This window comes from Nomascus leucogenys, chromosome 17 (assembly GCF_006542625.1).
Source record: "Nomascus leucogenys isolate Asia chromosome 17, Asia_NLE_v1, whole genome shotgun sequence".
Taxonomy (NCBI): domain Eukaryota; kingdom Metazoa; phylum Chordata; class Mammalia; order Primates; family Hylobatidae; genus Nomascus; species Nomascus leucogenys.
In genome coordinates, this window is record NC_044397.1 from 2,909,027 (window position 1) to 2,935,151 (window position 26,125).

The 26,125-nt window shown below is 51.8% G+C and overlaps 2 protein-coding genes across 6 annotated transcripts in view; both read right to left on the reverse strand.

Moving 5' to 3' along the window:
- Nucleotides 1–141: 141 nt before the first annotated feature.
- KCNK16 (potassium two pore domain channel subfamily K member 16) lies at nt 142–8,356 on the reverse strand. 3 transcript variants are annotated; one of them, XM_030796512.1, is made up of 6 exons: nt 8,213–8,356; nt 7,719–7,832; nt 4,433–4,547; nt 3,199–3,365; nt 2,195–2,360; nt 142–572 (listed from the first exon to the last, which is right to left on the reverse strand). In XM_030796512.1, exons 2-6 carry the CDS (start codon nt 7,734–7,736, stop codon nt 445–447), a joined length of 594 nt encoding a protein of 197 aa, XP_030652372.1. In that variant the 5' UTR covers nt 7,737–7,832; nt 8,213–8,356; the 3' UTR covers nt 142–444. The 3 variants fall into 3 exon arrangements, with proteins under 3 accessions (XP_030652372.1, XP_003276972.1, XP_003276973.1); XM_003276924.2 differs by lacking the exon at nt 8,213–8,356 and adding an exon at nt 1,715–1,855 and having other exon boundaries at nt 7,719–8,091; XM_003276925.2 differs by lacking the exon at nt 8,213–8,356 and having other exon boundaries at nt 7,719–8,091.
- A 12,843-nt stretch (nt 8,357–21,199) lies between these two features.
- KIF6 (kinesin family member 6) overlaps nt 21,200–26,125 on the reverse strand; it is a 376,916-nt gene continuing 371,990 nt past the window's right edge. For 2 of the 3 annotated variants that reach the window (XM_030795951.1, XM_030795953.1), the window contains one exon: nt 21,200–21,592. In XM_030795951.1, the coding sequence (XP_030651811.1) occupies nt 21,576–21,592 (17 nt within the window). In that variant the 3' untranslated portion in view covers nt 21,200–21,575. The remainder of the gene's footprint in view (nt 21,593–26,125) is intronic. The other variant, XM_030795952.1, reaches the window with a different exon arrangement.

Here is a 26,125-nt window from a genome sequence, read left to right on the forward strand (position 1 = left end):
AGGTGCCCACCTGCTAGGCCTAGGCCAGGGAGAAAGGGAAAACTGCTGGGTGACCGCAGGCGCTGAGGGAAGGGGCCCAGAGTCCCCTCACATTTCCTGAAATGAACGATGGGAGGGACTCCTGGAAACCGCACTCAGAGGTAGGAGATAGTAGAGACCAGCTTTATTGTCTTGGGGCCCCTGCCTAAGTTCTTGGACTGGGGGCTATCTCCAAGGACTTGCTGTCTGTCAATCTCAAGACCACCTTGGGTCTCCCACACCTCTGTCCTTTCCTTTGTACCCCAAAGGAGGGACCCCAGCTGATTGCCACTTGTCCATGAGCTTGGGAGGTAAGAGGAGCCTTAACCAAGAGGCTTGTCCACTCCTTGCTTCTGAGAAGGCCCCCGAAATCCCTCTACCTGGAGTGGAGGAAGCGTCCAGGCTGTGTGAAGAGTCCGTGGGTCCTCAGCTTCCCAGTCCTTTCTTGGATATGGGGAAGTCCTGGGGTGTGACTTGGACTCCTCTTGCTGCTGTAGAGCCTCCCCTGGGTCTCCTGCCTGGAGCCTCCTTGGCTCCACAGCCTTGCCTCAGACCTGTGCAGAGGAACCCAGCCACATAGGAGCCCACTTGCTGTTGGATGATGGGAGAGGCAAAGGCCAACATTTCCAGGCCCCAGGATGGAGTGGTCTAAATCTCTCCTTCTGGTCAGGCATGTTGCAATCTGGCAGGGGAAAGGCCAGACGTTCATGGAGCTCACTTTCTGGAAGGATCCTGGGATCTGCTGGCTCTCTGGCTTCCCATGGGGTGTTTGGAAAGGCTCTTGAGAAGGCAGGAGCCCAGAAAGAGTGATGAAGTTAAGGGGGTGGCCTGTGAGGGTCAGGGGAGGTCATGTTCAGGAAAGCGGGTAGGACACCCAAGAGGTCCTAAGCCTTGTTCACAGACAGCCCTGGACTTCTAGGCAAGGGGAGCTGGCGAGCTTTGAGAGGCAGCTCGCCTGCCCCTCGGCTGAGAGCTTCCTGAGGGCAGAGATCCTCTTTTCACTAAGATTGTTCCAAAGCCTCTGCCCAGGTCTCCCCTCTCTTTGACACTCCCTGCCAGCCACTCCCATGGGCCCTCATCAACCCTGGGGCGATTCCCATCGTAGCATTTTGGGCACTGTGTTGGGGCTGCCTCTTTGCTTGCCTAGCAACTAAAGGCACATCAAGGGCAGGCACTTCCACTGCTGTATCCCCAGACCCTGGCACAGCCCTGGCATAGCACCTGGCACATAGTAGGGGCTTGGCAAATGCACTGTGCACGTATCAAATGAGGCAAAAGTAAAGTCATCCTTAGTTTATGTAAGGTCTCCTGGAATGGGGCATGGGGAGGGCAGTGGAGATCTGGCCACTACCTTTGGGTGGAAGGCTGTGTCAGGGGCTCTGGGACAAGGGTGCACCTCTCCACCCACACATGTCTTTAATCCTATCTCACGTCTCCTCTCTGTTACTTTCTTGGATATACCTGTCTCCTTTCTCTCTTGGGAGAGCTCCTGAGACCAGCCCTGGCTGAGAAGTGAGGGGGTTGGGAGAGGAGAAGGCAGGGCTGGAAATCCAGAGAGCAGATAGGGTGGGACTGGGGAGGATGAAAGGGGTTTCTGGGGCCCCCTGGGGGCCTCATGCAGAGATGGGGATCTTCTGAGGTCTGGGGAGCCCATTGGGGTCAGAGGCTGCCCCATCCTTGACGCTGAGGCCCCTACTGAACAGCCAGAGCTGGCAGCATCTGTGCAGAAGCAGGGGGCCCAGTGGGAGGATCAGCGCCAGCCACGCCACGCCCAGGAGGATCCAGATGGCTGCCAGGCTCCGGTACACTGAGATATAATGCTTGCTGGGGTCTGTGCCTGCCAGGGAAGGGAATGGCATCAATGCCAGGGGTCTCAGGGCATAGCCACCTCCAGGTTCCATAGGGACCCTCACCAGCCAGGATGCTCTCTCCCTCCTCCTCATAACAAGGAACAGCAGTGGAGGTAGGTCTCTGTGGGGTAGTGATGGGTCCTAGACCAGAAACTTCTGAGAATGTTGCTTAGAATCCACAGTAGTCCCAGAAATCATTGGTTTGGCTCCCTTGAATGACCAAGGGCTATCTTATCCTCGATAGTTGTCCTCAGCTGACATCTCTCTATCCCCCAAATCCCAGTGGGCACCCCTACCCTGAGATGATGTGACTGTTTTGTTCTCACCAACAACATAGTCCCCGAAGCCAATGGTGCTGAGAGTGATGAAAGCAAAGTAGAAGCCCTCGCTGAAGCTCCAGCCCTCCACATGGCTGAAGACCATGGGTGGGAAGATGAGAATGACCAGCGTCCCCAGGGTCAGGAACAGAGCCAGGCCCAGGACTTGCAGTACCTGGGAGGGAGGGAGTTGGCCCCTGAGTCCACTTGAAAGTCTCCAGGATTGTATGAGGTCGGGGGGAGTCTGGGGTAAACATGGAAATGGGACTAGGCCACAGCTAGGCCCCTTCCCTGCCCTGCAGACCCTTGAGGTGGAGGCTGTATCTACGTGTGCATGACCTTGTCCCACCCAGGGAAAGATTTGGGCAGAGGGATTGCATTAGTGGGTCAAGGAGTGATTTGGAGACCCCTTCAGGCTTGGGGATCACACTTGAACAGGCTCCCTGGGGACTCAGATCTGGAACAGAAAAGTATCATTGAACTGTCTGTGTGCCTCTGGCCTTGCAAGCGGCTGGCCAACGGTGGGCACTGGGGGCATGCTGGGGAACCCGCAGAGCTTGTTTGCTACTGCACAAAAGGCTGTTGGAGTTCTGTGGTGACCTTGAAGATGTGCTACAGAGATCCCCCACTTAAAGGAGGATGGTGGGCCAGCTGCCAGCTCCTTCAGGGTGTTCAGCTGTAGAGAACCTCCTGGCCCAGGGGCATACCCTTCCTGGGAAGGCCACACCCAATGCCTGATTGAGGCAGGTATGAAAGCCTGGCTGGTTCCGCCCACTGTGGGACAACTCTGACAGCTCGCACATGCTGTAGAGCTCCTTGAGGCCAAGCCTTTGTAGAGCATGCATAGAAATCCAACTCCCCACTCTGCCCAACCCTGCCTTCACCCTTCCTCTTTCACAGGCATCTACCCCTAAGACCATGCATGCCAAACTCCATCTCAGCATTGGCTTCTGGAGGACTCCACTTGCAACAGATCTGTCATAGCAGGCCTATAAGGGAGTTAGGGGGCATACCTGGGAGCGCCTGGGCTGGTCCTCCCATCTCTCAATGGTGGCCAGGTGGGCACGCAGCCCCGTGCCCAGGTGGTTGAGGAAGATCACGTTAAGCGGGATGCCCAACAGGGCATAGAAGACACAGAAGACCTGACCTGCCTCTGTGCTGGGTGCCAGGTTCCCATATCCTGCAAGGGAAGGGGGGCGTGTGCAAATATGGAGAATCTAGAACGCCCTTTGCTCCTCTTCCCCAGACTCCAGCTGAGGTTTGTCTGTCACCACCTCTGGGAGTGAGGAGGGGAAGCTCTTCTGTTCCCATGAACTCTGCTGGAATGATTTTTACTTATAGGACTCCTGCTCATCTTTGAAGGCCCATCTCAAATGACTCTGCCTCCATGAAGCCCTCCTGACTGCCACTCTCCTTCTCCCTACTGGGTGTGGTTCCCCATAGTGTTTTATGTCATTGCTATGTAATTATCGACTTTGTTTTCTATTATTGTTTTTTGTGTATTTATCGTGTTCCTCTTTGTTGGACTGGAAGTTCCTTATGGGCTGAGCCTGGGTCTGATCCAAGTTTGTATCTCCCACCCCCAACTCCATCACTCTGCCTGGAATGTCGCCTGAGTTCAAGGAAAGTATGTGGAATTGGACTTAACTGAATGGATGGGGTAGACCTGGATCTGACGGTTTCCTTGGGGTGGGATGGAGTGAGTTTTCTGGCCAAGGGGGTGTAGCAGCTGCTGTCAGTGCCCTGTTCCCTCAGAACACATGAGATACCACCTGAAGCTTTGGTGGACAGTTTCTGTATACAAATCACCCCCTGCTCCCAGTTTCTGCACATCTCTCTCTACCTGAGAGATTCTTCTGGCCAAAGGAGTGTGCTTGGTCTATGGGAAGTTTCAAAACGCTGGGGAACTAACATACTCGGGACCAGCTCTCAACCTTTGAGGGCAGGAGTTGGTAGCTAAATGGCCTCTCACATTCTTGTCCCTCGTTGGACCGTTCTGAGGATGGGCTCTATCTAGCCTCTCAGAGGGTCCCAAGCAGAAGTGAGCTCAGTCACTCAAGCCAGTAATCTGCTCATTAATGCAAATTATATTGCCTTCTTCTCCCTACTGTTTCACTTACCCACTCCTTCCCTGGGCTTCCTGAATCATCTCCTAGACAAACCACATCCTTGCCCAGCATCTGCTTTTGGGGAGCCCAAACTAAGATAGGGGCCTTGGGGAAGCTCTTCTCTACCCCAGCCCTTTACCTATGGTGGTGATGACTGTGCCTGCAAAGAAGAAACTGCTGCCAAAGTCCCAGTTGCTGGGGTTGGTGGAGTTGCCTTTGGGGTTCACACCTTTCACCCAGGCTTCCATGATGACCTGTAGGGAGTGGCATGGCAGGGGAGGAAGAAGGAGCTGATGGTTACTGGGCACCAGTTGTTGCCCTGCTCTTGGAAGCATGCTTTTGTGTCATCTCATCTAATGATACTCTTAGATGGTATTGTTCCCATTTCATGGAAAAAGGAAATGAAGGCTCTGAGTGGCTAAGTGACCTGTGCAAGGTGACTGGACTCCAACTCCAGTGTCTGTTCCGCTGTCTGTTCCACTGGCCAGGGCTGACTGAGGTGTGGGCTGCAAGCATGGGCTGGGGCGGGAGATGGGCCTGAGGGGTGAGGTGGAGGATGCTCAGGGAGGGGTCCCATGGGAGATGCTGCTGGTGGCCAAAAGGATGGCATGCACATCGGCTGTTAGAACAATGGGAGGATTTCAGTTTGGGTATGTCTGGAAGGGATTGCTGGGGAACACAGGGTTTAGGGACCACAGGGAGGCCATGGGCTGCCTGCCATGAGGCTAATGGTGGGACAGAGAACCCTGTGTTCCCTAAGTATCCAGATGAGTGGGCACCCTTGCTCTTTGCTGCTCTCTAGTGAGCCCCAGCCCTTGCCTATGGGAGAAATTCTAACAGAGGCCAAGACAAAAGTGGCGGGTGTGTGTGTGTGTGTGTGGTTATATGTGATGTGTTGTGTGCATGTGTTGTGCATAGCAACTGTATGTTGCACGTGTGTGCATGTTTGTATGTGTGTTGCATGTGTTTTTACAAGACCCAAACCTTTGCTGGCTCAAGCCTACAACACCTCCCCGCACCGCCCCACCACTGACAACCTCCAGTCCCTGGGTCCAGCCCCCTTGGAGAATGGGCAGGGCTCTCTCCTCCCCTGCCCCCAACCCTCTCCCCTTTAGTTGTGGATTGTCCCAGAGCAGCAGCACAGCCTTGCCACCTGTTAAAGAGCCCCAAAGGCGAGAGGAAGCCAGGGACACAACAGTTCTGGCTTCCAATTCCTATGGGAACTGGTTCCCACTGGCTGGGTGGGTGTGCTTAGATCAGGGCTGGGGTGGCCCTGGTGGGCCAAGCCAGTCAGGGCATCTGCGGTCACAGGCTGTCTGCTTCTCCTCACTTTGACGGGAACTGGCCTCTTAAGATGTGGACTTTGGCCTCTCTCTCTTTCCCACACCCACAAAGTGGCCAGGGCCCAACATTCCCGAACATGCTCGCTCTCTGGAGACCCTCACTCTTGGGGGCAGTACTCTAGTCCTGGGCCATCCCCTGCTGCCAGCCTGTGGCCCTCATCCTGCTGAGGGTGCTGAGGGTGGGCGGATGCAGGTGGCTGCGGGTTCTGACTTCCCAGTTCTGTGAACCTGGGCAAGCAGTGTTTCCTCACGGAGGCAATGTTTAATACTGCTTTTAATCCTAGTTACTTAACTCGCCCTGTGTGTGCGAGAGTTCACCAGGAATCTGTCTTCTTCCAGAATCTCACCCCAGCATTCTCCTGCCGCCCAACTCAACTGCCCCTGGCAAGGAAGGGTCTCTCCTGAGGCTGAGGACTCTCAGGGAGAGGGATGTCCTGTCTTCCCTGGGGAGGCCCCCGGGGCTAATCAGTGGCAACCCCTTCGGGGCTCCAGTCAAGCGGATGACCTCCCTTCGTCTTGGTTAACAGAGCGAGTTAGGTTGCAGCTACCAACCCTTCCCACGCCCTCCAGCTTGGCTCTCACCTCCAACAAAGAGCTGAGGGAGGAGGAGGTTTCAGCTTCTCCAGGGCCTCTGCCTTACTCCCAGGGTTTTGGGAGGCCCCTGAACTGTTCTCAACCCTGATGTGGTACTATGGTCCCCCAGCTTTGACTAACCTTATCCATCAGGGAGAAGAGAGTAAAACCTGAAGCTGGAGGCCTCATTTCCTGGTCTCTCACAGCTACAGAACATTGCCTGTGACCACCCAGCCCACGCATCATCTTCTAGGCCAGCTGTTCTCAGTCTTCAGGGTCCTCAACATCACCTGGAGGGCTTGTTGACACACAGCCTGCACGACCCATCCCTAGAGTTCCTGAGTCAGCAGGTGGGAGTGGGGCCTGATATCTCCAGTTCTAACAGCCTCCCAGGTGATGCTGATTCTGGTCCTGGGGCTATACTTTGAGAACTGCTGCTTCAGGCTGCATCCTGCCCCCAGCACTTATGCTAATTTGTGTGGTGAAGACCCAGGGCTCCAGAGCCAGAGGCCTGGGAGTGAATGCTGTCTCTACCAGTAGCTGTGCAGCCTTGGCCAACATATTCTACCTCAGTTCCCATCTACAAACTGGAGATAGGCATTGTAATAGGTAATTATGAGAAAGCACCTGTAACACGCTCAGTGTCAGGTGATGAGTGGATCATGATTGGATTAAGCTGACCACCCTGCTTCCCACTGTTTTAGGCACGTTGTAAATGCTCAGTAAATGCCAGTTATCAAGGTGATTCGGCACTTGGGCTGTTCCTTTGCAGGGGCTGTTGTCACTCGCTCCAGTGCCTGTTTCAGATGCATTCACCTCCCTCCACAACACCTGGTTTTGCCTTGTTTCTGGGAAAGAGGAAAACAGAAAGGACCCAGGCAGGGGGTGACCCACTCTGTTACCAAGAGAGAGCCCCATTTGGGTGCAGTGCTGGCAAAGCTCAGTCACCTTGGCCATTGCCCACCACACCGAACTCCAGGTGCAAACAGGCCAGGAAAGGACAGCTTGGTGGTGGCTGCTCCTGGCATTTATCTGTGTCTCCCATCTGCAGCCTTCTGCCCAGGGATATGAGCTGGGGAGAGGGCAGAAGGAGCCGCAGCCCTGGAGTTGGGGAAGGGGAAGTATGAAAGTGTGTGAGGAGGAAATTTGGACAGCATTGATAACACTGACATATAGTTCCCATTCATCCAGCAAGTGACAGCTTAGAGAGTGCTTTTAATCTGCTGTCAAATGTCTGCAGTACAGATGTGGTTATTCTCGTTGCCTTATAGATGAGGCTATTTGGGTCCAGAGAGGTTAAGTGACCTGTTCAAGGTCACACATCAATCCAGTTGTAGACCTGGGGCCAGAATCCAGGACTAGGTCTCACCAGGCTCTCTCTTCCCACCACACTCTTCTTCCAAATGGAGCATCAGCCCCTGGGTGAGGACTGTGGATCTGCCACAGGAGCCCCCATTCCACCAGCCTTCCCAAGCCTCTCCATCCCAATCCCACATCGCTCCCCTTCACCTGCACAAACTGCTCCATGGCCCACTGGTCCAGGCAGGTGTAGTTCTCCAGGAAGCGCAGCTTCTCCAACTGAAACTGGTCCCTGGACTGAGCCTCCGCCTGCCTCTCTAGCAGCTGGAAGATAGTGGCACCGAGCAGCAGGTAGCAGACATAGGCCAGCAGCAGGGGCAGCACCCGGCCACCCCAGCAGCTGCAGAGCCCAGCACTGGGCATGCTGTGGCCAGGACCCTGCCAGGGTCGTGGGGCTGGCTATGGGGAGAGGTGGGAAACAGATGAGGAATAAGCACCTAGGGGCCTGTGCCCAGGCTGCCGCCCGCCCTGCCCTCCTCCTCGGCACAGGTGTCTGGAGGCTGGGGAGACTGTTTGAACAGTGTGGCTCAGCTTGGCTGCACTAAGTGCTATGCCGGGAGTGCAAACAGGCCGGCCACCCCCACCCGGCCTTGTTTCCATGGACAGCAGCAAGTCAGTGTCATGGACCCTTCAAAGAGACCTACCAGGTTCTCCCGAGTGCGTCATGCCTCTCCCTCTGCCTCCAAGTTGGATGGATGTTTCTGGGCTAATCGGATAGGTGTGCTCACTCTGTCCAGGCCCCAGTGGGCTCTCTCGGCAGCCCCCAGCGTCTTCACCCTGGGAGGCTGTAAGACCCCAGCTTAGGAGCTGGGAAGAGATCAGAATGGGTGTGAAAAAACCTTCTACTCAGTTGCGTTGGCTACAAAACGGGGCAGGAGAATTGAACTGCCTATTGGGGGAACCTCAGGATGAGTAAACTGCATGACAAATCGGGGCAAAGTGTAAATAGGTGATTGTCTCGCTCAGCCTGATGGTGAGAGTATCAGGGTTGATTCTGCTGATAAGTTGGATGCATTGGCTTTATTACTTTTGCTAATTTGTCTTGCATGAAGCCCTCTAGTGGGTTAACTTCAGAGGATATGTCGGTGAAATATATGTGTGAATTAAAAAGAAACTAAAAGTATATCCTGATCCTGGGATGGTAACAGTGGCTCTCTCTGAGTGGATGGAATTGAGGGTGCTTTCCTTTCTCTTTGCCTGTGTGTGTGTGTGCACGTGCTTGTTTTTGTACATGTATAACAGCTTTATACAGATATAATTCACATCCTGTATCATCCACACATTTAAAGTGTGCAATTCAGTGGTTTTTAGTATATTCACAGAGTCTTCAAGATTCAGCTTTGTTGCAACATGTAACAGTACTTCTTCCTTCTTTCTGGCTGAGTAATATTTCATTGTGTGGCTATAACACATTTGTTTATCCATTTGATTTCTAGTTGATGGGCATTTGGGTTGTCTCTGTTTTCTTCTATTAGGAACAAAGCAGCTATGAACCTCTGTGTACGAGTTTTTTTTGTGGACATATGTTTGCATTACTCACAGGTACATACTAGGAGTAGAATTTCTGGACTATCTGGCCACTCTGTGTTGAGCTTTTTGAGGAACTGCCAGGCTATTTTCCAAAGTGGCTGAACCATTTTATATTCAGACTAGCCCAGGGCAAGGATTCTGATTTCTCTGCTGTGTTTTCTGCTGTTTCCTTTAATGAGCTGTGGCTACAGACACTGTGAGTTGCCTGCTGAGTATCCTTTCCCTCCTTCCCAGCTAGCAGAACCCCGGCTTTGTAAGTGTCAACCCCAGGTAATTGAGCATAATTGGTCTAAGTCATCGTGCTAATCCTGCTTCCCTCTGTCTCAGCCCCTGAGAGCAGTGAAGTCACTGAAGACCCATAAGATGGTGGGCAAGAGGGCCAGACTGAGGAGAAAGCCAAACAAGGCACCACAGTCCCAGCCTCAGCCTGGTTCCTGGGAGCTCTGGCAGGTGAAGTGCACCCCAGTGAGTCCCAGCAGGGGAGCTGGGCCTTCATATTCCCACATTAGTCCGTCACTCATGCATTTCTGGCTTTGCGCACGTGCAGGCAAAATGGCTCCAGGAGCTTGTGGAGAGACTGCTGAAGGAGAGCCCCAGGTGCAGGTTAGACCACTGGAAGAAAAACACATTAAAGCCTGGGGAGGAGACCCCAGGGTTGAAGCGTCCCCGGCACCCACTTTCCCAAGCTCCCTTGCAGCTGGGGCTGGCCACGTGCCCAGGTCCAGCCATGATTGGGCAGAGTTGGCCGAGGAGGTTTGGGCAAAATTATTGTCTCTTGACAAAGGGTTCAGCTGCAGCTGGCCCCACATTTCTCCCTCTTTCTGTCTGGACCTGCTGAGAGCCATCTTGTGTCCCTGAGGGAAAGGTCATGGGCACTGCAAAGACACTGGACCAATTCCTGCACACATCTCTCTAGATTTCTTTTTATATTGAAAACATAAACCTTGTTTGTTTCAGCCACCGTTAGGTATTCTGTTACTTCCCAATTGTTATTATGAGTTTTTGTTGTTGTTTGTTTGTTTTTTTGAGACGGAGTCTCACTCTGTAGCCCAGGCTGGAGTGCAGTGGCGTGATCTCAGCTCACTGCAACCTCCACCTCCCGGGTTCAAGCAATTCTCCTGCCTCAGCCTCCCGAGTAGCTGGGGCTACAGGCGCCCACCACCACGCCTGGCTAATTTTTTGTATTTTAGTAGAGACAGGGTTTTACCATGTTGCCCAGAGTGGTCTTGAACTCCTGAGCTCAGGCGATCCACCTGTCTCGGCCTCCCAAAGTCCTGGGATTATAGGGGTAAGCCACCGAGGCCGGCCTGAGTTCTTTTTAAAAAACTGTTCAATGCTTATTTGAGTTGGAAGGGATCGGAACACACTCCAGGTATTTCCAGTAATTAGTCTGTGTGCTGTAGGAACTGGGAAGCAGCCAGGGTTCTGGAGCCTCCTAGCTTTTCACCAGCAGCCTGGCCTGACCACGCTCTACTCACCCCAGGTGCTTCCCGTCTGCCATTTCTCTGCCTTGGGGCTCCACTCCTGGCCGACCTCCTGGCATCTGGTCAGATCCATGCCCATTGCCCTCTGCTTCTTTATCTTGGTATTTCTTGGCTTAAATCCTTTATGGATGGGCTAAGTGCCCAAGAGTGCCTTTTCATGGTGGCTACTCTACAGGTGTCTGGTGGGCTGAGGATGGCCCAGCCTTGGGTCAAGCGGCCCCCTCAGCTGACCTGCCCCAGCCCCGGGGATGGGGGCATCACTCATATAGGCACCACTGGGAAGGCACTCGCCGTGGAAGATATGGTGGCCTTTCTGTCTAGGACAAGCAACAATTGTTTTTGTAATAAGGAGGAGAGAATAAAAGAGAGAGTGAGAGAGAGAGTGGGAGAGAGAGAGAAAGAGAGAGAGAGAGAGAGAGAGTGAGAGAGACCTTGTAGAAGATAAAAGCAAGACGGAGAAATTTATTATTTTTCAGGTATGTGGGTGATCAAGAGAGTGGTAGTAACACAGAGTTCTGCTAAAAACCAAATGAAACCAAACAACAACAAATCACAGTGAGCAGAGGTGGAGCCCACGTTGTTTGGGCTGTTCATTAAGAACATCTCGACGCAGTGACAAACCTGCAGGCTTTCATCCACTCTGTGGCTTAGGCATGGCCCTGTCTGGGGGTGGTGTGATGGAGCCCACCTTTGGAATTCTGCTGCTTCTGGAATCCTCTGAGGCCATCTGGGGATCTCTGAAGTGGTTCTGTGCAAGCCCCACTTCACATGATCCAGGAGCTTTCCCAGACGGCACCTTGGTGGGATGTGGGCTTGTCTTGGAGGGAGAAGGAAGCATCTGGAATCAATGGGGCAACAGAGTGCTGGCACTCATTTCTACTACAGATGCACCAGCTCCTGGCTTAAGCAAGAGTTAGAATTATATCTGAAAGGCAGTGTGAGAGTCAAACCCTATTTGATTGCCCTGGAGAAACTCAATACATGGAGAGCTGTCTCGTGTATCATTTAGAAAGCTCATCCGTGGATGTCTGTAGGGCTTCGGGCAGGACTGAGCAACTCTGTAGCACTGAGTATCTTTGAGCAGTCTGGACACAGTCCACAGGTAATGACAGTTGTTCTAAGGTGGACGGAAATGAAGAAAAAGAGAATGGGCTATCTGCATGGGAGAAGGGGGTGAACGTAGTGGGCCACAGGGATGTCTGAGATGGGCTGGGGTAGAGGGAGGGATGAATCAGCCATCAAGGCACCCTCCCTCCCTCAGGTCCTGGGCAGGAAGTGGTACCAGGCTCACTGTGGGCAGACATTCCATTCATTCATGATCGATCGTTGGGAACCTACCGTGCGCTGGGGCTATCTGTTGAGACTCTACCAGGTTCTGGCAAAGTCAGCCAGCACAGCTTCCTCCTGCCTTTCCTGGCTCTTTCTCTCCACTGCTGCCTCTCTACTCTCTTCTGGTTGCACCCTCACATCTCCCTCTTACATCAGTTTTTCACAAACCACCGAAGCCCAACAAGACTTCACCTGGCTGGGGTTTAGGATAGAGTCTTCCTCAGAAGCATGTTCAGTTTAATGGGGGACTTCTGAAAACCCTAGGGCCACAAAAGCCACAGAAAGGGCAACATAATGGTGGACTTTGGGGGAGATCTCAGCTCAAGAGGCCCACAGAGCTCTCTGCACCAGAGAGAAGGTTCCCATCCTGCCTCCCTTGCTTCCTGCCTTAACTCGTTCTACATACACTGACTGAGTGCCCTCCATGTGCTGGGACCTGATTCAGCTACTCTTCCTAGTCCACTGTGGTCTTGTGAGGTCAGCACTTGGTCAAGATTAGGAGAAAAACTGCAGGGCTGCAGAGACCTCCCTGTCCAAAATCTCCCTACATGGGCACTACTCTGCTGTGAGCTCTGGGTGGACACCAGGCATGATTTACAATCCCTTTCAGGGAATTATTGCTGCTAATGGGCAGAGCCAATTTATGCTTCCCAAGGGGGAGGGCAAAATCAATTAATGGAGAGCCTGACAAGGCCAGTCCTGATGACAGAGTGTGGCCTGACATCCGGAGGTGATAAGGGACTTTCTGAGGCTGAACTAATAAGGAGATTGGGGAAAAAGAAGAAAAACAACACCCCCTCCCCATCTGCCCAATCGATTCAGTGTACAATGGGCAGAGAATGCAGAGTAAACAGAGCAGCTGGGCACGAGCCTCTTTCCATCTGAACGAGGCCGGAGAGAAGGACAGGACAGGCCGCCCATCCCACCAGCCAACATAGGTATTTGCTATGGAGCCCCTCAATAGACATATCCATATGGGGTGAAAAAGGACACTTTCCAAACCAGAACACAGGGGAGAAGGCAAGGCCCACCTGTCCCAGGTGCGTGCCTTGTAGTAGAAAGGGCAAGTGGAGACAGAGAGCACTGGTTTTAGATGCCACCTCCCTAACTGTGCCCCCCAGATAGTTTGCACCACATGGCTGGAGCAGCAAGCTTTGGATGTGGGAGCCTGGGCTCCCGGAGTCTCCCTTACAGCGTCCTATGTGGAGGCGGTGGTGGCGCGGGTTTGTAGGGGTCTTTGTGTATCCTCGTGAGTATGATCTCAGAGGTGGGCCAGCTCGTGCTGTGACCAGCAGACAGACCAGGGAAAGCTGAAGGTGATTCAAGGTAAAGCCTTGAAACAGACAAACAAACACACCTGTTACTAATTTTGCTCAGAAATTGCATCTTTCTTTTTTTTAAGGAGCAGGATTCCTCTCGCACATGAAATCTTTCCCAGAGCCCCAGTCTGAAGCCTAGTTAAGAGTGGAGCTCTGGTTGAAGTAGGGGCAGAGGGCTCCCATTTCCACCAGCCCAGAGAGCATGATTTCAAGAGCCCTTACCCGTAATTCTGAAATGGATGCCCTTGTCTAAGTTGGACTTCCCTCAGCGCAGGTCCCAAGACCCAATGCAGGTGTGCATGGTTCCTCTGGGACCTGACCCCAGGATAAGCAAACAGGGGAGTGGGGAATGGAAGGCAGTCGATTCAGGGTGTGTTTTTGCACAGGTGACTGTTGAGGGCAACTGGGGCCCCATCCTGCTGGGGGCCTCTGGGAGACTGTGCAGAACACGCTGTAGAGTTGTTCCACAGAGTGGCAAGGAAGCTGGGGTGTTTATCTACCAACTCTTGTCCCTTGTTAATTGAAGATTGCTCCTGGGGAGGTTAACTCCTGCACTGCCAGCCTGCCCTGCCTGTGGGCTGAGGGCACTGCTGTGGCCAGAGAGTCCCTGTGGGTAGAAAGATGCAGGTGCTTAGGACAGAATGCTACTGGTGTAGATGGAGACTTTCCACGAATGCTGCACGTGACCTCCAGGCGGGCTGGGGGGATCTGGCAGGGCACTGACACTGTCTGTCACAGGCTCTAGTTCTCCACTTCTTTGTCTGAGTCACTGTGGTTTTGTAATTCCTGCAGGGAAATTGCTCTTCTGTGAGCCTTAATGGAGGGGTGGTCAGCTTGTCCTGGCATATTAGGCCAGTGCCCTTGGAAGCATGACAAGAGTGGGAAGACCATACCCTCACCTCATGATGGCCACTCAAATTGAAAAAAGAAAAATATTGTTTTTATTTATTTATTTATTTAGAGACAGAGTCTCGCTCTGTCACCCAGGCTGGAGTGCAGTGGCGCAATCTCGGCTCACTGCAACCTTTGCCTCCCGAGTTCAAGCAGTTCTCTGCCTCAGCCTCCCAAGTAGCTGGGATTATAGGCACCCGCCACCACGCCCGGCTAATTTTTGTATTTTAAGTAGAGATGGGGTTTCACCATCTTGGCCAGGCTGGTCTTGAGCTCCTGCCCTCGTGATCCCGCCTCAGCCTCCCAAAGCGCTGGGATTACAGGCGTGAGCCACCATGCCCGGCCATGAAAGATATTGTTAAAAGATCTGCTGGACATCCCCTGTTAACGAATCTCCCTACATCCCCTCACCTCTTCAGACTATAAGAAAAACCCAGAGCTTTGAGAGTCATTGGAGCTGCAGCAGCAAGAAGCCTGGGCTGCTGTGAGCCAGGATATGGATGAGGGGTGCAGCCAAGACAGGGAGGAGCAGAGCATCCCCAGAGCCTGGGAGAGATACTGAGCCCAGAAACCAGAGGAGAGACAGGGCCAGCTGCTCTTGGTGTGTGAGGGTCCCGGCAAATATTTTTTTGTGGATGGACCCCTGTGTGTATAAACAATTTGATGAAAAAAATTTAGTACCAAATTTATGAGCCCATGTGAGGTATAATGATTGATTTGTGTAGATTTAGAATAAAGACAGAGAAGAGGCACTTTGGCATTTGTTTATTGTCTAATTGGTTCACATGACGATTCTTTGTCCTATGATGGACTGTTAAGAGTCCCTCAAATCAGCATGTTAGCGCAGGTCTGGTGGCCCAATCCTAGGTAGTGCCATAAAAGAAATGCCACACCAGCCAGCAGGAATGATCTACTCATCAGGCTGCTTTCCTGGAACCAGGGACTCACTAGGAAGCCCTAAAACAGCTTCACAGGCATGAGCCCTAGAGCACCTTGGGACATCTGGTCAACCCTATGCATGCACTGGAGAACTTCCTGAAAGAAGAAAAGGGAACTGAGACCCCCATGAGGCCTGGACTACGTTAGGGGTGGCCTGCCTGGATGACGTTGTTGGTCATGGCTGGTCCCAGCACCAGAGGGAGACTTAGAAAGTTTATAGCAAAGCACGTCAAAGCACAGGTTCCCCCCAAAACATGGGGCTAAAGGCAGGGGGACTGCTTGCCTCAGTCTAAGGACAGTGATGGAAAAGACAAACCCAGGAGATAGTTCAGAGAAAAGATAACAACAGCATCCCACACCTGGGGCCAGAAGGGGATGGGTGCTGGCCTGGGGAGGGGCTGCCCTCCTGAGGTCAGGAGCTGAGTGAATGGAGAGGGAAGAATACCAGCTGGCATGCTGCTTACTCTTTGCTGAGTTCCTGCTCAGTGTGGGTGAAACTGGCTCAGCCCTGCTGGCTGGCACGGGGCCATGGAAAACCCAAATAAAGCAGTTAACTCTGAAAAGGTTGCTGCTTCCCCCTATTCCTTGAGAGATGCATCCAGGGCTACACTCAGAGGCCACTTTTCGCAGGGTGAGGTGGAGCTTGTATTCAGGGAAACACTGCTTTTCCCTCCCATATTTGACACATATGTTTTCAACTTCCAACATTCACAGCCAACCTCTCTACACCTGCTCTGCCTCAGAGCCCTGGCAGTCCCTGGACACGTGTTATGGAAGGAACACTGTCTCCCCTACATGCTCACATGGCCCAAATCCCCACAAGTCACCTTTTTGCCAAGCTCCATGTCCTATGCCTCTTCCCATCACCCAATACCCAACCTGCCATCAGTGTCCTAAGCTTCCCTTCCCTGCTTCTCTCTTTGCACCTTGCCGGGTTCTCACACTCCCACCCACCTTGATAGTGAGTCCAAGCCCATCCTACCCACCCCCAACTCCTTCTTCTTTTTCTGAGACAGGGTCTTGCTCTGTCTTCCAGGCTGGAGTGCAGTGGTGTGATCACAGCTCACTGCAGCCTTAACCTCCTGGGTTCAAGGATCCTCCCACCTTAGCCTCCCGAGTAGCTGAGACTACAGGTGCTTGCTACCATGCCCAGCTAACCCCAACTCCTTCTTAATCAGATTGTCTTGCTTACTTGTTTATTGTCCCTCTCTTTTTTTTCAGAGAAGGAGTCTCACTCTTGTTGCCCAGGTTGGAGTGCAGTGGCACGATCTCAGCTCACTGCAACCTCCGCCTCCTGGGTTCAAGCGATTGTCCTGCCTTAGCCTCCAGAGTAGCTGGGATTACAGGTGTGCACCACCACACCCAGCTAATTTTTGTATTTTTAGTAGTGATGGGGTTTTGCCATGTTGGCCAGGCTGGTCTCAAACTCCTGACCTCGTGATCTGCCAGCCTCAGTCTCCCAAACTGTTGGGATTACAGGCATGAGCCACCATGCCTGGCTTGTCCCTCTCCTTCATTAGAATATAGGTTCCAAGAATGCTGGCACTTTCTCTGTCTCTGTCACCTGTGACTCCTCAGAACTTAGCACAATGGATGGCACATCCTTGCCAAACAATGACCAGATGAATGAGCCATGTTTATGTTTAGGGAATTACAAGGAGCATTTTTTCTGCCTAGATTTGAAACACACACCCATTGCACTTTAAAAAATGTTTCCGTCTATTTACTCTATCAACTGTGCTATGCCTGGGGCTGTTTCTATCTTTTTTTTCTTTTTTTGAGACAGAGTTTCGCTCTTGTTGCCCAAGCTGGAGTGCAATGATGTGATCTCGGCTCACTGCAACCTCTGCCTCCTGGGCTCAAGCGATTCTCCTGCCTCAGCCTCCGAGTAGCTGGGATTACAGGCATGCAACACCATGCCCGGCTATTTTTTGTATTTTTAGTAGAGATGGGGTTTCACCATGTTGAACAGGCTGGTCTCGAACTCCTGACCTCAGGTGATCCTCCTGCCTCGGCCTCCCAAAGTGCTGGGATTATAGGAGTGAGCCACCACACCCGGCCTCTATTTCTATTGATTGTTTTTTCTCCTCTCATGGCCCATATTTTCCTGCTTCTTTGCATGCCTGATTATTTTGTAATGGACACCAGACATTGTGGATTCTATATTGTTGGATGCTGGTTTCGTTTTGGTTTGTTTTTCATATTCCTTTAGATATTTTCAAGCTTTGTTTTGGGACTTAGTGAAGTTACATGGAAACTTACTGGAAACAATTTGACTCCTTTGGGGCTGGCTTTTTAAGCTTTGTTAGGTGGGACCAGAGCAATCTATCATCTAGGACTAATTTGGCCCCACTTCTGAGGCAGTACCTTCTGTGTCTCTATACAATGACTGTTTTGGGAGGCGGTTTCTCCACTCTGGCTGTTGGAAACATGAACTCTTCCCAACCCAGTGTTATCCCAGGAAATTATTCCACCTGCTTCCTCCTGGTGGTTCTTTCCCCTGCCTTGAGTAATTTCTTCACATGCAGATGTTGATCAGTAGTTAGCTGAAGACTCAAGGGCAACCATCTGAAGATCTCCAGAGTATGCTCTCTCTCTTTCTCTTTCTTTTTTCCCCTCTCTCTCTCCTTCTGTCTCTCTCATCCTTGGGACTCTGCCTTGCAAATTTAAGCCACTTTGTCCTCCCTGGATTCCCAGCTCCATTTCCTCAACTCAGGGAAACCACTGGGCTCTACCTGGTTCCCCCTTCCTGGGCTGCAGCCTGAAAACTCACTGCAGGCAGTAAGTTGGAGCAATCACAGGGTTCCCCTCACTTGTTTCCCTTCTCTTGCGGATCAATCATACCCTATATTGCTTGTTATCCAATGGCTGAAAACCATTGGTTTGTATAGAGGATTTTGTCTCATTTTTAGTCATTTAAAGCAGGAGGGTAAATCAGGTCCTTGTTGCTTCATCATGGCTGTAGGTGGTGGTCCTGCTTTTCCATATACAGGATGCTCTCGGTGCCTTTCCACAGGCTATGTGGAGAGACAATGAACTCTGGACTGAGAAATCCCAGATCCAGTCATATACTGTCTCTGGGTTCCAATTTCTGTGCCAGTCTGCTATTGCTACAATTAATGCTATATAACAAACCACTCTAAACCTCAGTGGTTTATGACAAGCAGCATATATTCTCATGCTAATAGGTCTTTGAGTGAGCCATAGTTCAGCTGATCTGGGCTGGGCTTGCCTGGGAAACTCTGCTCCAGGCTGTAGACTGGGCTCAGGTCTGCTCTCTGGATGTTCCAGGCTGAAGGGGCAGCAGCTACCCACGGCATGTTCATCCCGAGAGAGATCACTGGAGCAAGAGGCAAGCTCAACCACGCGAGCACAATTCCAGCCTCTCCCTGCATCACGTTTGCCAACATCACGTTAGTCAAAATGGGCCATGACAAAGCTTTGGATGTGTAATTCTATACTGGTGGTGAAGAATTAAAATGACACATTCAGTATACCACAGTTTCTCTATCTGCTGTCTAAAAATCCTTTTTAGCAAGATCTGAGCAAGCTACATTTTAACCTCCCTCCTCCAACCTCCTTCCACCCCACTTCCTGTCAAGGGATTGGTAGAGCAGCCAATTGAATTCTAGCAGGGACTGGGCTGGAGTCACTGGCTAGGCTGCTTTCCAGAAAATGTTTTTGAAAACTCCACATTTTGGCCTAGAGTGAACTCAGATACTTCTTGTCATCTGTGGCTCCACTGAGCCCAGGTGGATTGCTGGAAAGTCTTTTCAAAACATTGCATCAATTTCTCCCATTTGCAGAGGCCAGTGAACTCTGGGAAGGTGCACTGCCATCAAGCATGTGTTCGTATCAAAGGCCAGGCTTCCATTGGGAGGGGATGTTTGGAGCAAAAGGCCCCTTGGCCAGTTGCTGCACACACTTTGCATATGATCTGGACGCCAGTGGCCCCAGATCCCAAGCTGTGTGTTTTTCTGTCTTCATTTCCTTTCCTGTCTTAGTGATTGCCCCGGGAGGCGGGTTCACACCCTGCATGGGGCCACGCCACGCATCTCTGTCAATAAGGCCTTTGGATCCAGGAGATGGTGTCTCAGTGGGAGATCTAATGTTGAAAGACTCTGGCAGGGTATGTGGCTCATGCTTGCAATCCCAGCACTTTGGGAGGCCGAGGCGGGAGCATCGCTTGAGGCCAGGAACTTGAGACCATCCTGAGCCACACAGTGAGACCCTGTCTCTACAAAAAATTTACAACAAGCTAGGTGTGGTGGTGCATGCCTGTAGTCCCAGCTACTTTGGAGGCTGAGGTGAGAGGATCGCTTGAGCCCAGGAGTTGGAGGCTGAGTATGGCTTGAGCCCAGTGGTTGGAGGCTGGCCAGTGAGGTATGGTTGCACCACTGCACCCCAGCCTGGCTGACAGAGTGAGACCACCCAATCTCAAAAAATAAATAAAAGAAAATAAAAATAAAAGAAAATAAAAAAGTCAGTAGACTCTACCCAGCTCTAGAGGGCTGAGGGCACTAAGGCGTGCCAAGAATACTGCTGCTGCTACACAGGGGACTGGGGCAAATGCCATGCCATCTTCAGGGTTCCTGAGTGTGTGTGTGTGTGTGCAGTTACATGTGTGTTCCATGGACTCTTGAGGAGGCTTCTAGAATCAGAATTTGGTCTTCCTCTGGTTCTGCAGACCTTACAGAGGGCTTACTATGTTCCATTGAACTGTGAGGGCCAGGAGTGGACCAGAGGTGCTGGCCCCTGTCCCGATGGGACTCAGTCAGAGCCCGGGGGAAGGCAGAGTGACACCAGCCTGAGAAACACATGTGGGTTCTGGCTCGTCTACTCATGAACTGAAGGACCGTTTACTGAATAGCGACTCTGTGCTTGGGACACAGCAATGAGCAAGACAAACAGGTCCCTGTTGCATTGGAGCTCTTAGTATTATGGGGGGTTGCAGGTATTACAAAAATAGGCAAGTTCGGAAGGATAATATGTCAGATAGTGATGCAGAAAAAATGGTAATGGGATAGGGGATAACTAGGGGGTGACTTGAGATGGAGTGGTCAGGGGAAGCCCCCTGAAGAGGGGACATTTGTCACTAGTGTAGAACAGCAAGCCTAGTCTCCCCTTCACTCTGGCCTTCTAATGACAGATAAGTGGGTATGGCCTCAGGCACAAGCTGGAGAAGCACAAGCTCCAAGGGGAGACGGGCCAGTAGAGTGTGGCAGGATGGAATGTGGACCACTGGCCATTTTGCATGTCAGGGTGGTCATGGACAAGCACCATTTAGCCAGGGGACTGGGACTAATTATATAAACTAGGGGTGTGGATTAGAGGAGCTCGATGGGCCTGCCTAGCTTAGGGATGTAATGGTTTAATCTTCTCCCACATGATCCTGTTACCCAGTCCTAAAAAACGAAAAAGAAAGTCGAGCCAATTATACTATATTACCTCTCTGCTCCCCTCCAGGGTCATCAGGTCCTATATTTATAGGACAGAGACACCAGGAGCAATGGACCAGCACTTTTATCCAGTTAGCTTCATTTCCAGGTGCCGCTCCTGCTCACCCTCTGCTGCCCCTCCCTGGCCGCAGCTGGGTTGGAACCCCCTGGCCCAGGGGGCAGTTCTTCAAGAACCTCCTTGAGGGCCTCCCACCTTCCCTTGGATCTGTCATGGAGAGGGCCCATGGAGACAAGACCCCCAGGCAGCTATGCTTTTCCCTGTGGAAGTGGGGAGTGTCGGCCCAAATCCTGCAAGGGCCCAAGTGGCTGGATGAAGGTTGTGAGGCCCAAGGTACCCACATTGCCCTCTCTCACGCGCTCAGCAGAGCCCCTGGGAGCTGCCCGCTGTTCTCTGGGTGCTATGATGTCCTTAGACCCTGCAGGGCAGATGGCTCCCTGGAGACACAGCTGTTCAGGCACTGCCTCCAGGTCATCCTGGCCAAGAGGCTGATGGTGAAAGATGTGGTCTGGGAGATGAGGATTGGCCTTCAGGGTGCCCTGCATTTCACTGCCTTGCCTGCAGCTGGGACATCCTGCCTGGACCTGTCATGGCTATTTCTGGGCTTCCAAACCAGAGCGCGGGCCAAGGGAGAGAGCTGGCAAATCACTAAAAATAAAAATATTCCCCCCACATTCCACTGGGTGTGAGCGTCCCCTGACATTATATCATGATGGTGCTATTTCACATTCTCAAAAGTTTATAATGATCTACACAAAACATCACTACAACAGGAGCTGAAGCCTTCACCCTGCCCCTAGCACTCTGGCATTGCCTGGCCCTGCCAGCAGCTCCAGCAACTACAGGAAGGATGTCATGGTCAGCCCCGGCCCCAGCCTCTCAGTGGCCTCCAGGTCAGCATCCTTAAAGAAACACAGCCCCCTCCATGGGAATCAAAGTCACTAGTTGCTCCCAGCAGCCCATAGTTCACTTCTGAAGCCAGAGCAAGTGAGGGGTGCTGCCTTCATCTGTACTTCATTCTTGCTGGCATAATGCATGGCTGGATATGTCCTGGAAATTCAATTGCTTCCCAAACCTGAAAGGGAGACAGGATGCTTTCGGTTAGGCTGTGCATGCAGACACTGACTTTTCCCAGGATTGAATCGGGAGGAGGGGAGGCCACCGGCCACTCCCCCTGGGTCTTGGGCACTGCATCTGTGTCTTGCCTCCCGGGAGCTGCATTTATACCCCAAGCTCTGAAGGAAGAGGCCCCCTTTGCCCTTTGCAGAAGCTCCACCTCCCTAGGCTGAGACTGATGCCTGTTTTCCTACCCCAGTTTTCTTTTCTTTCTTCTTTTTTTTTTTGATGGAGTCTTGCTCTGTCACCCAGGCTGGAGTGTTGTCTCTTCCTTCCTTCCTTCCTTCCTTCCTTCCTTCCTTCCTTCCTTCCTTCCTTCCTTCCTTCCTTCCTTTCCTTCCTTCTTCCTTTCTTTCCTTTCATTCTTTCTTTCTCCTTCCTTCCTTCCTTTCCTTCCTTTCCTTCCTTCCTTCCCTTCCCTTCCTTCCTTTCTCCCTTCCTTCCTTTCTCCCTCCGTCCCTTTCCTTCCTTCCTTCCTTCCTTCCTTCCTTCCTTCCTCTTTCTTCTTTTTCTTTTTCTTTCTTTCTTTCTTCTTTTTTTCCTCCTTCCCTCCCTCCCCTCCCTCCACCCTCCCCTCCCTTCCCCTCTTCCTTCCTTCCTTCCTTCCTTCCTTCCTTCCTTCCTTCTTCCCTTTCTTTTCTTTTTTGATGGAGTCTCGCTCTGTTACCCAGGCTGGAGTGCAATGGCACAATCTCGGCTCACTGCAAACTCTGCCTCTCGGGTTCAAGTGATTCTCCTGCCTCAGCCTCCCAAGTATCTGGAATTACAGGCACCCACCACCACGTCTGGCTAATTTTTGTATTTTTACTAGAGACGGGGTTTCACCATGTTGTCCAAGCTGGTCTCAAATTCCTGAGCTCAAGTGATCCATCCACCTCGGCCTCCCAAAGTGCTGGGATTACAGGTGTGAGCTACCACACCTGGACAACCCCATGGTTTTCACTGATGCTCCTACCTAATCCTCAGATTCTCTCCTTGCTTTTTGCTCCAGATATTAATTGTATTCCAGGATGGCTCCTCCTGACCATGTGGCCCCTATCCTGTCACCTCCCATGGCTGGGCATGGAGAGGGTTCTCTGGATTGAGAACCAGGGCCCTTGCGTTCTAGCCAGGACAGTCCCCAACCCATGGTGTGACTTTGGGCAAGCCATGTCAGTTCTCTGGGCCTCACATTTCTCTTTGCTGGAGCAGATGAGATACTGGGGAAAAGCAAGGTGGCTTCTTGCTTCACAAAGTGTGGTCCATGGACCAGCAGTGCTGGCATTTCCAGGGAGCTTGTTAAGAAAGGCAGAGTCTAAGACGTGGTCCACCTTGGACTTACTGGGTCAGAATCTAGTTTGACAAAACCTGTCGATTCATTAGCACATTAAAGTGTGAGAACTGGTAAGAGTGATATGCAGTTATTTTGGCTAAAGTTTGGCTAATTTAGTAAGAGCAAGAGAGAATTTCTGAGATTCTTGGATGAAGTAATAAGTACAATGTTTAAAAAAATTTCAGTGGACAGAGAGACTGAGGGGTGAGGCTGGTCAGGGAACAGGTGAGCAGGCAGCCGCAGCCCTCCAGGTTTGGCCACAGGAACCTGGTAGTGGGTGACGAGTGTTAGCTTGGTTGGCTTGATGTTGCTGTGGAGAAAGGGTAATTCCTGGTGATACATTGAATGTCCAGCTAGTGCAGAGGAAGAGATTGGAAATAATTCACGGCTGTGAGCCCTTGGTCTTTCAGTTCTAATTCTGTGTGCAAGACCTCTGGCTGGCCTTGCTGTTTAAACAAATATGGTCCTTATTTTTAAGACATTCCGACCTGTCCCAATTGAATCCTAGAAAGGGTAGTAAGAAGACAAGTACACCAGAGCCTATGATGGTCATGTGTTCCGGTCACTCTGGACTTGTGGTTCCCAGCTCTGCTACACAATGGAAATCTCTGGAGAATCTCTAGAAATCCTGGTGCACAGACCACAGCCCAGAACCATTAAGTCAGGATTGCTGGGGTGGGTCCAGGTGATTCTGAGGTGTGGCCAGGGCTGAAACTCACTGCTTTTGTCTCTCTAGTACAAGGACTGGCAGGGCAAGAGCTGGGGGCCCATGGGCATGTGGCTGCTGCTGAGATCTGGAGTCTGATGTTTCTGCTGCACTGTTGAAATGCAGCCTGGGCCAGGATTGAGAACGCTGCCGGTGGTAAGGAGCTTGGAGCCTGAGCCATCTCCCACCGAGAATGGTCTCTGAGCCCCTCACACACTTGCATGCAGTAATGACAGGGGGTGGGTGGGGTGGGGCCTGGGAAGAAGTGCTACAGAGTAGGGTGGAGAGCACGCTCTGTCCCCAGACATAGCTCCTTACATGCACAGACCTCAACACAAAAGGCACCACTTCCAACTCGTTCACTTTATGGTCCCCAGTGAAGTGATGAAGCTCTGTCTGTATTGGGATTTTGATTACTGTGGGCTCCTAGAATGGAGGGCACGCTACAGACACACCATTAAAAAAAAATCACACCTCATGGTGTTGGGCCAGCTCTCACCACAGCGGCCACTTCCCTGCTAATAATTCCTTGGTGCTTGGGCGTTGATAAGGGACTTTAATGGACATTATCTGGGGAAGGATCAGAGCCTGGGCAAGGGTGGAATCTGTACATGACAGACAGTGAGAGGGAGGCTTGGGGAGGTGGCCTGCCCAGTGTCACGCAGAGCAGGGATGGCCTTGGAATTTCCGCCTTTTCCCTCCCAGTTTGGTGCTCTTTCTCTTTCCCTGGGAGGGTTTCTGAACACAGAAGAGAGCTGGAGGGTTTCTCCGAGTGGGGCTGGAGGGCTGGGAGAGGTAGGACGTCTTCCTAACACCTCTTGGAGAAGACAGACTTGTGGTTATGGGGGTCACACCATGGTTCCTTTCCAGATGGCAATGCTTCCAAACTCAGGGATTAAGCAACATTAAAAACAAAAAGGCCCTCTAGAAAGGGGTTAACCTCATTTCCTCAGACGTAAAAGCTGTCCTTGGCAGTTGGAAACAGCAGAGTTGACTCCACGGATGACTGATGCCCCTTACGGGGGTTATATACCTGTCCACACCTGCCCCTGGCAGGGATTTAAACATTCCATGCTGTTCCACGAATCCTAAATCAAGTAGATTCATCCTGGCCCTTGGTGAAGCCTAAGAGCTGGCGAGGCTTATGTTAAATTGCCCTCTCTGGGCTCCTGCTCCCGAGCTGACAGTCACAAATTCCCCTTAATGAGCACTCCTGAAGTAACCAAGGCAGCGCTGTGCACTAAATTAAGATTCGAGAGCCCAGGCAGGGAGAGGGAGGTGTTTGCTTTGGCTGAGAAGGTTCCTGGGCCCCGGCCTGTGTATTTGCCTGGGTGCCCCGATAAGTGGGCTGCATATTAAGTGCCACACGATGGGACCAGAACCATCTGCTATATGTCCGAGAGGTCACGCCTGCTGGCCCTTTGGGACCTGGTGGCAGAGGGACCCCGTGTCAACTTGTCTTTGGCTTCCTTTGTGGCCCCATGGTCACTGAAAAGCCAGAATGAATATTCTTCCTTTTGGAATAAAAATTGAGCCGTGGAAGTTTTGTTTGCTTTGATGAATTACTTCCAGGCTGCTGTTTATTTGGAGAGCAAAGCTCCCCAGCTGCAGGGCAGGTAGAGGCTGCAGTCACTCCCCTCCTGTCAATGCTGGTTCCTGTTCCTGAGGTCGAGAGAACTCCTGACAGCAGAGTGGGCATATCTTGGTAGTTGCAGCTTTTCAAGACAGTGTGGCCCAGTGGGGAGAGAGCAGAAAACCTGGGTTATGCTGGCTCTGCCATTTATCAGCTGTGTAACCTTGGGCAAGTGATTCAAGCTCTGTGTGCCTCAGTTTCCTCACCTGTCAATAGGGGATCATAATCTTGGCCCTGCATGCCTTACAGGAGTGTTAAGAGCATCAAATGAAACAATAAAAATGAAAACATTTATAAACGGTAATTTGCCATACATATTTTAATAAAAGTGCCTGCCCTTCAATCCAGCTCTCTGCACTGCCTGGGGACAGTGTTAGCAGGAGGACGCCACTCTGACAGGGACCTGGACTTCTGCCTCTTCTGTTTGGAGGGAGTTAGATGGTCACATCTCTTATATGTACAAAAGCTTAGTGAACATAACTTAAAGATACTGCTTGCTTGTAGGCTTCTTGAGGGCAGGAATGATGGTTGGTTTCTATGGATTTGTTACAGGGCAAGGGATATCTCAGCTCCGAAGGATATCCTGCATATCCAAGCCTTCCTCCACCTGTGCCCCGGACACCGTCCCCTCTACTTTCTCAAGGAAGTTTTTTCCTGCAGCTCTGCTCCCCTCTCCCACCACAGCATCAGTTTCCCTCTCTCTGCATGTTTCAGCACATGAGCATGTCTTAACATGCAAAGCATCCCTCTGGGCTCCTGCTTCCCTTTAGCTCCAGCCCCAGTTCTCTGCTCCTGTCACTGCTCAACCCCCTGGAGGAGTTGTGTCTGCTCACTGCCTCAG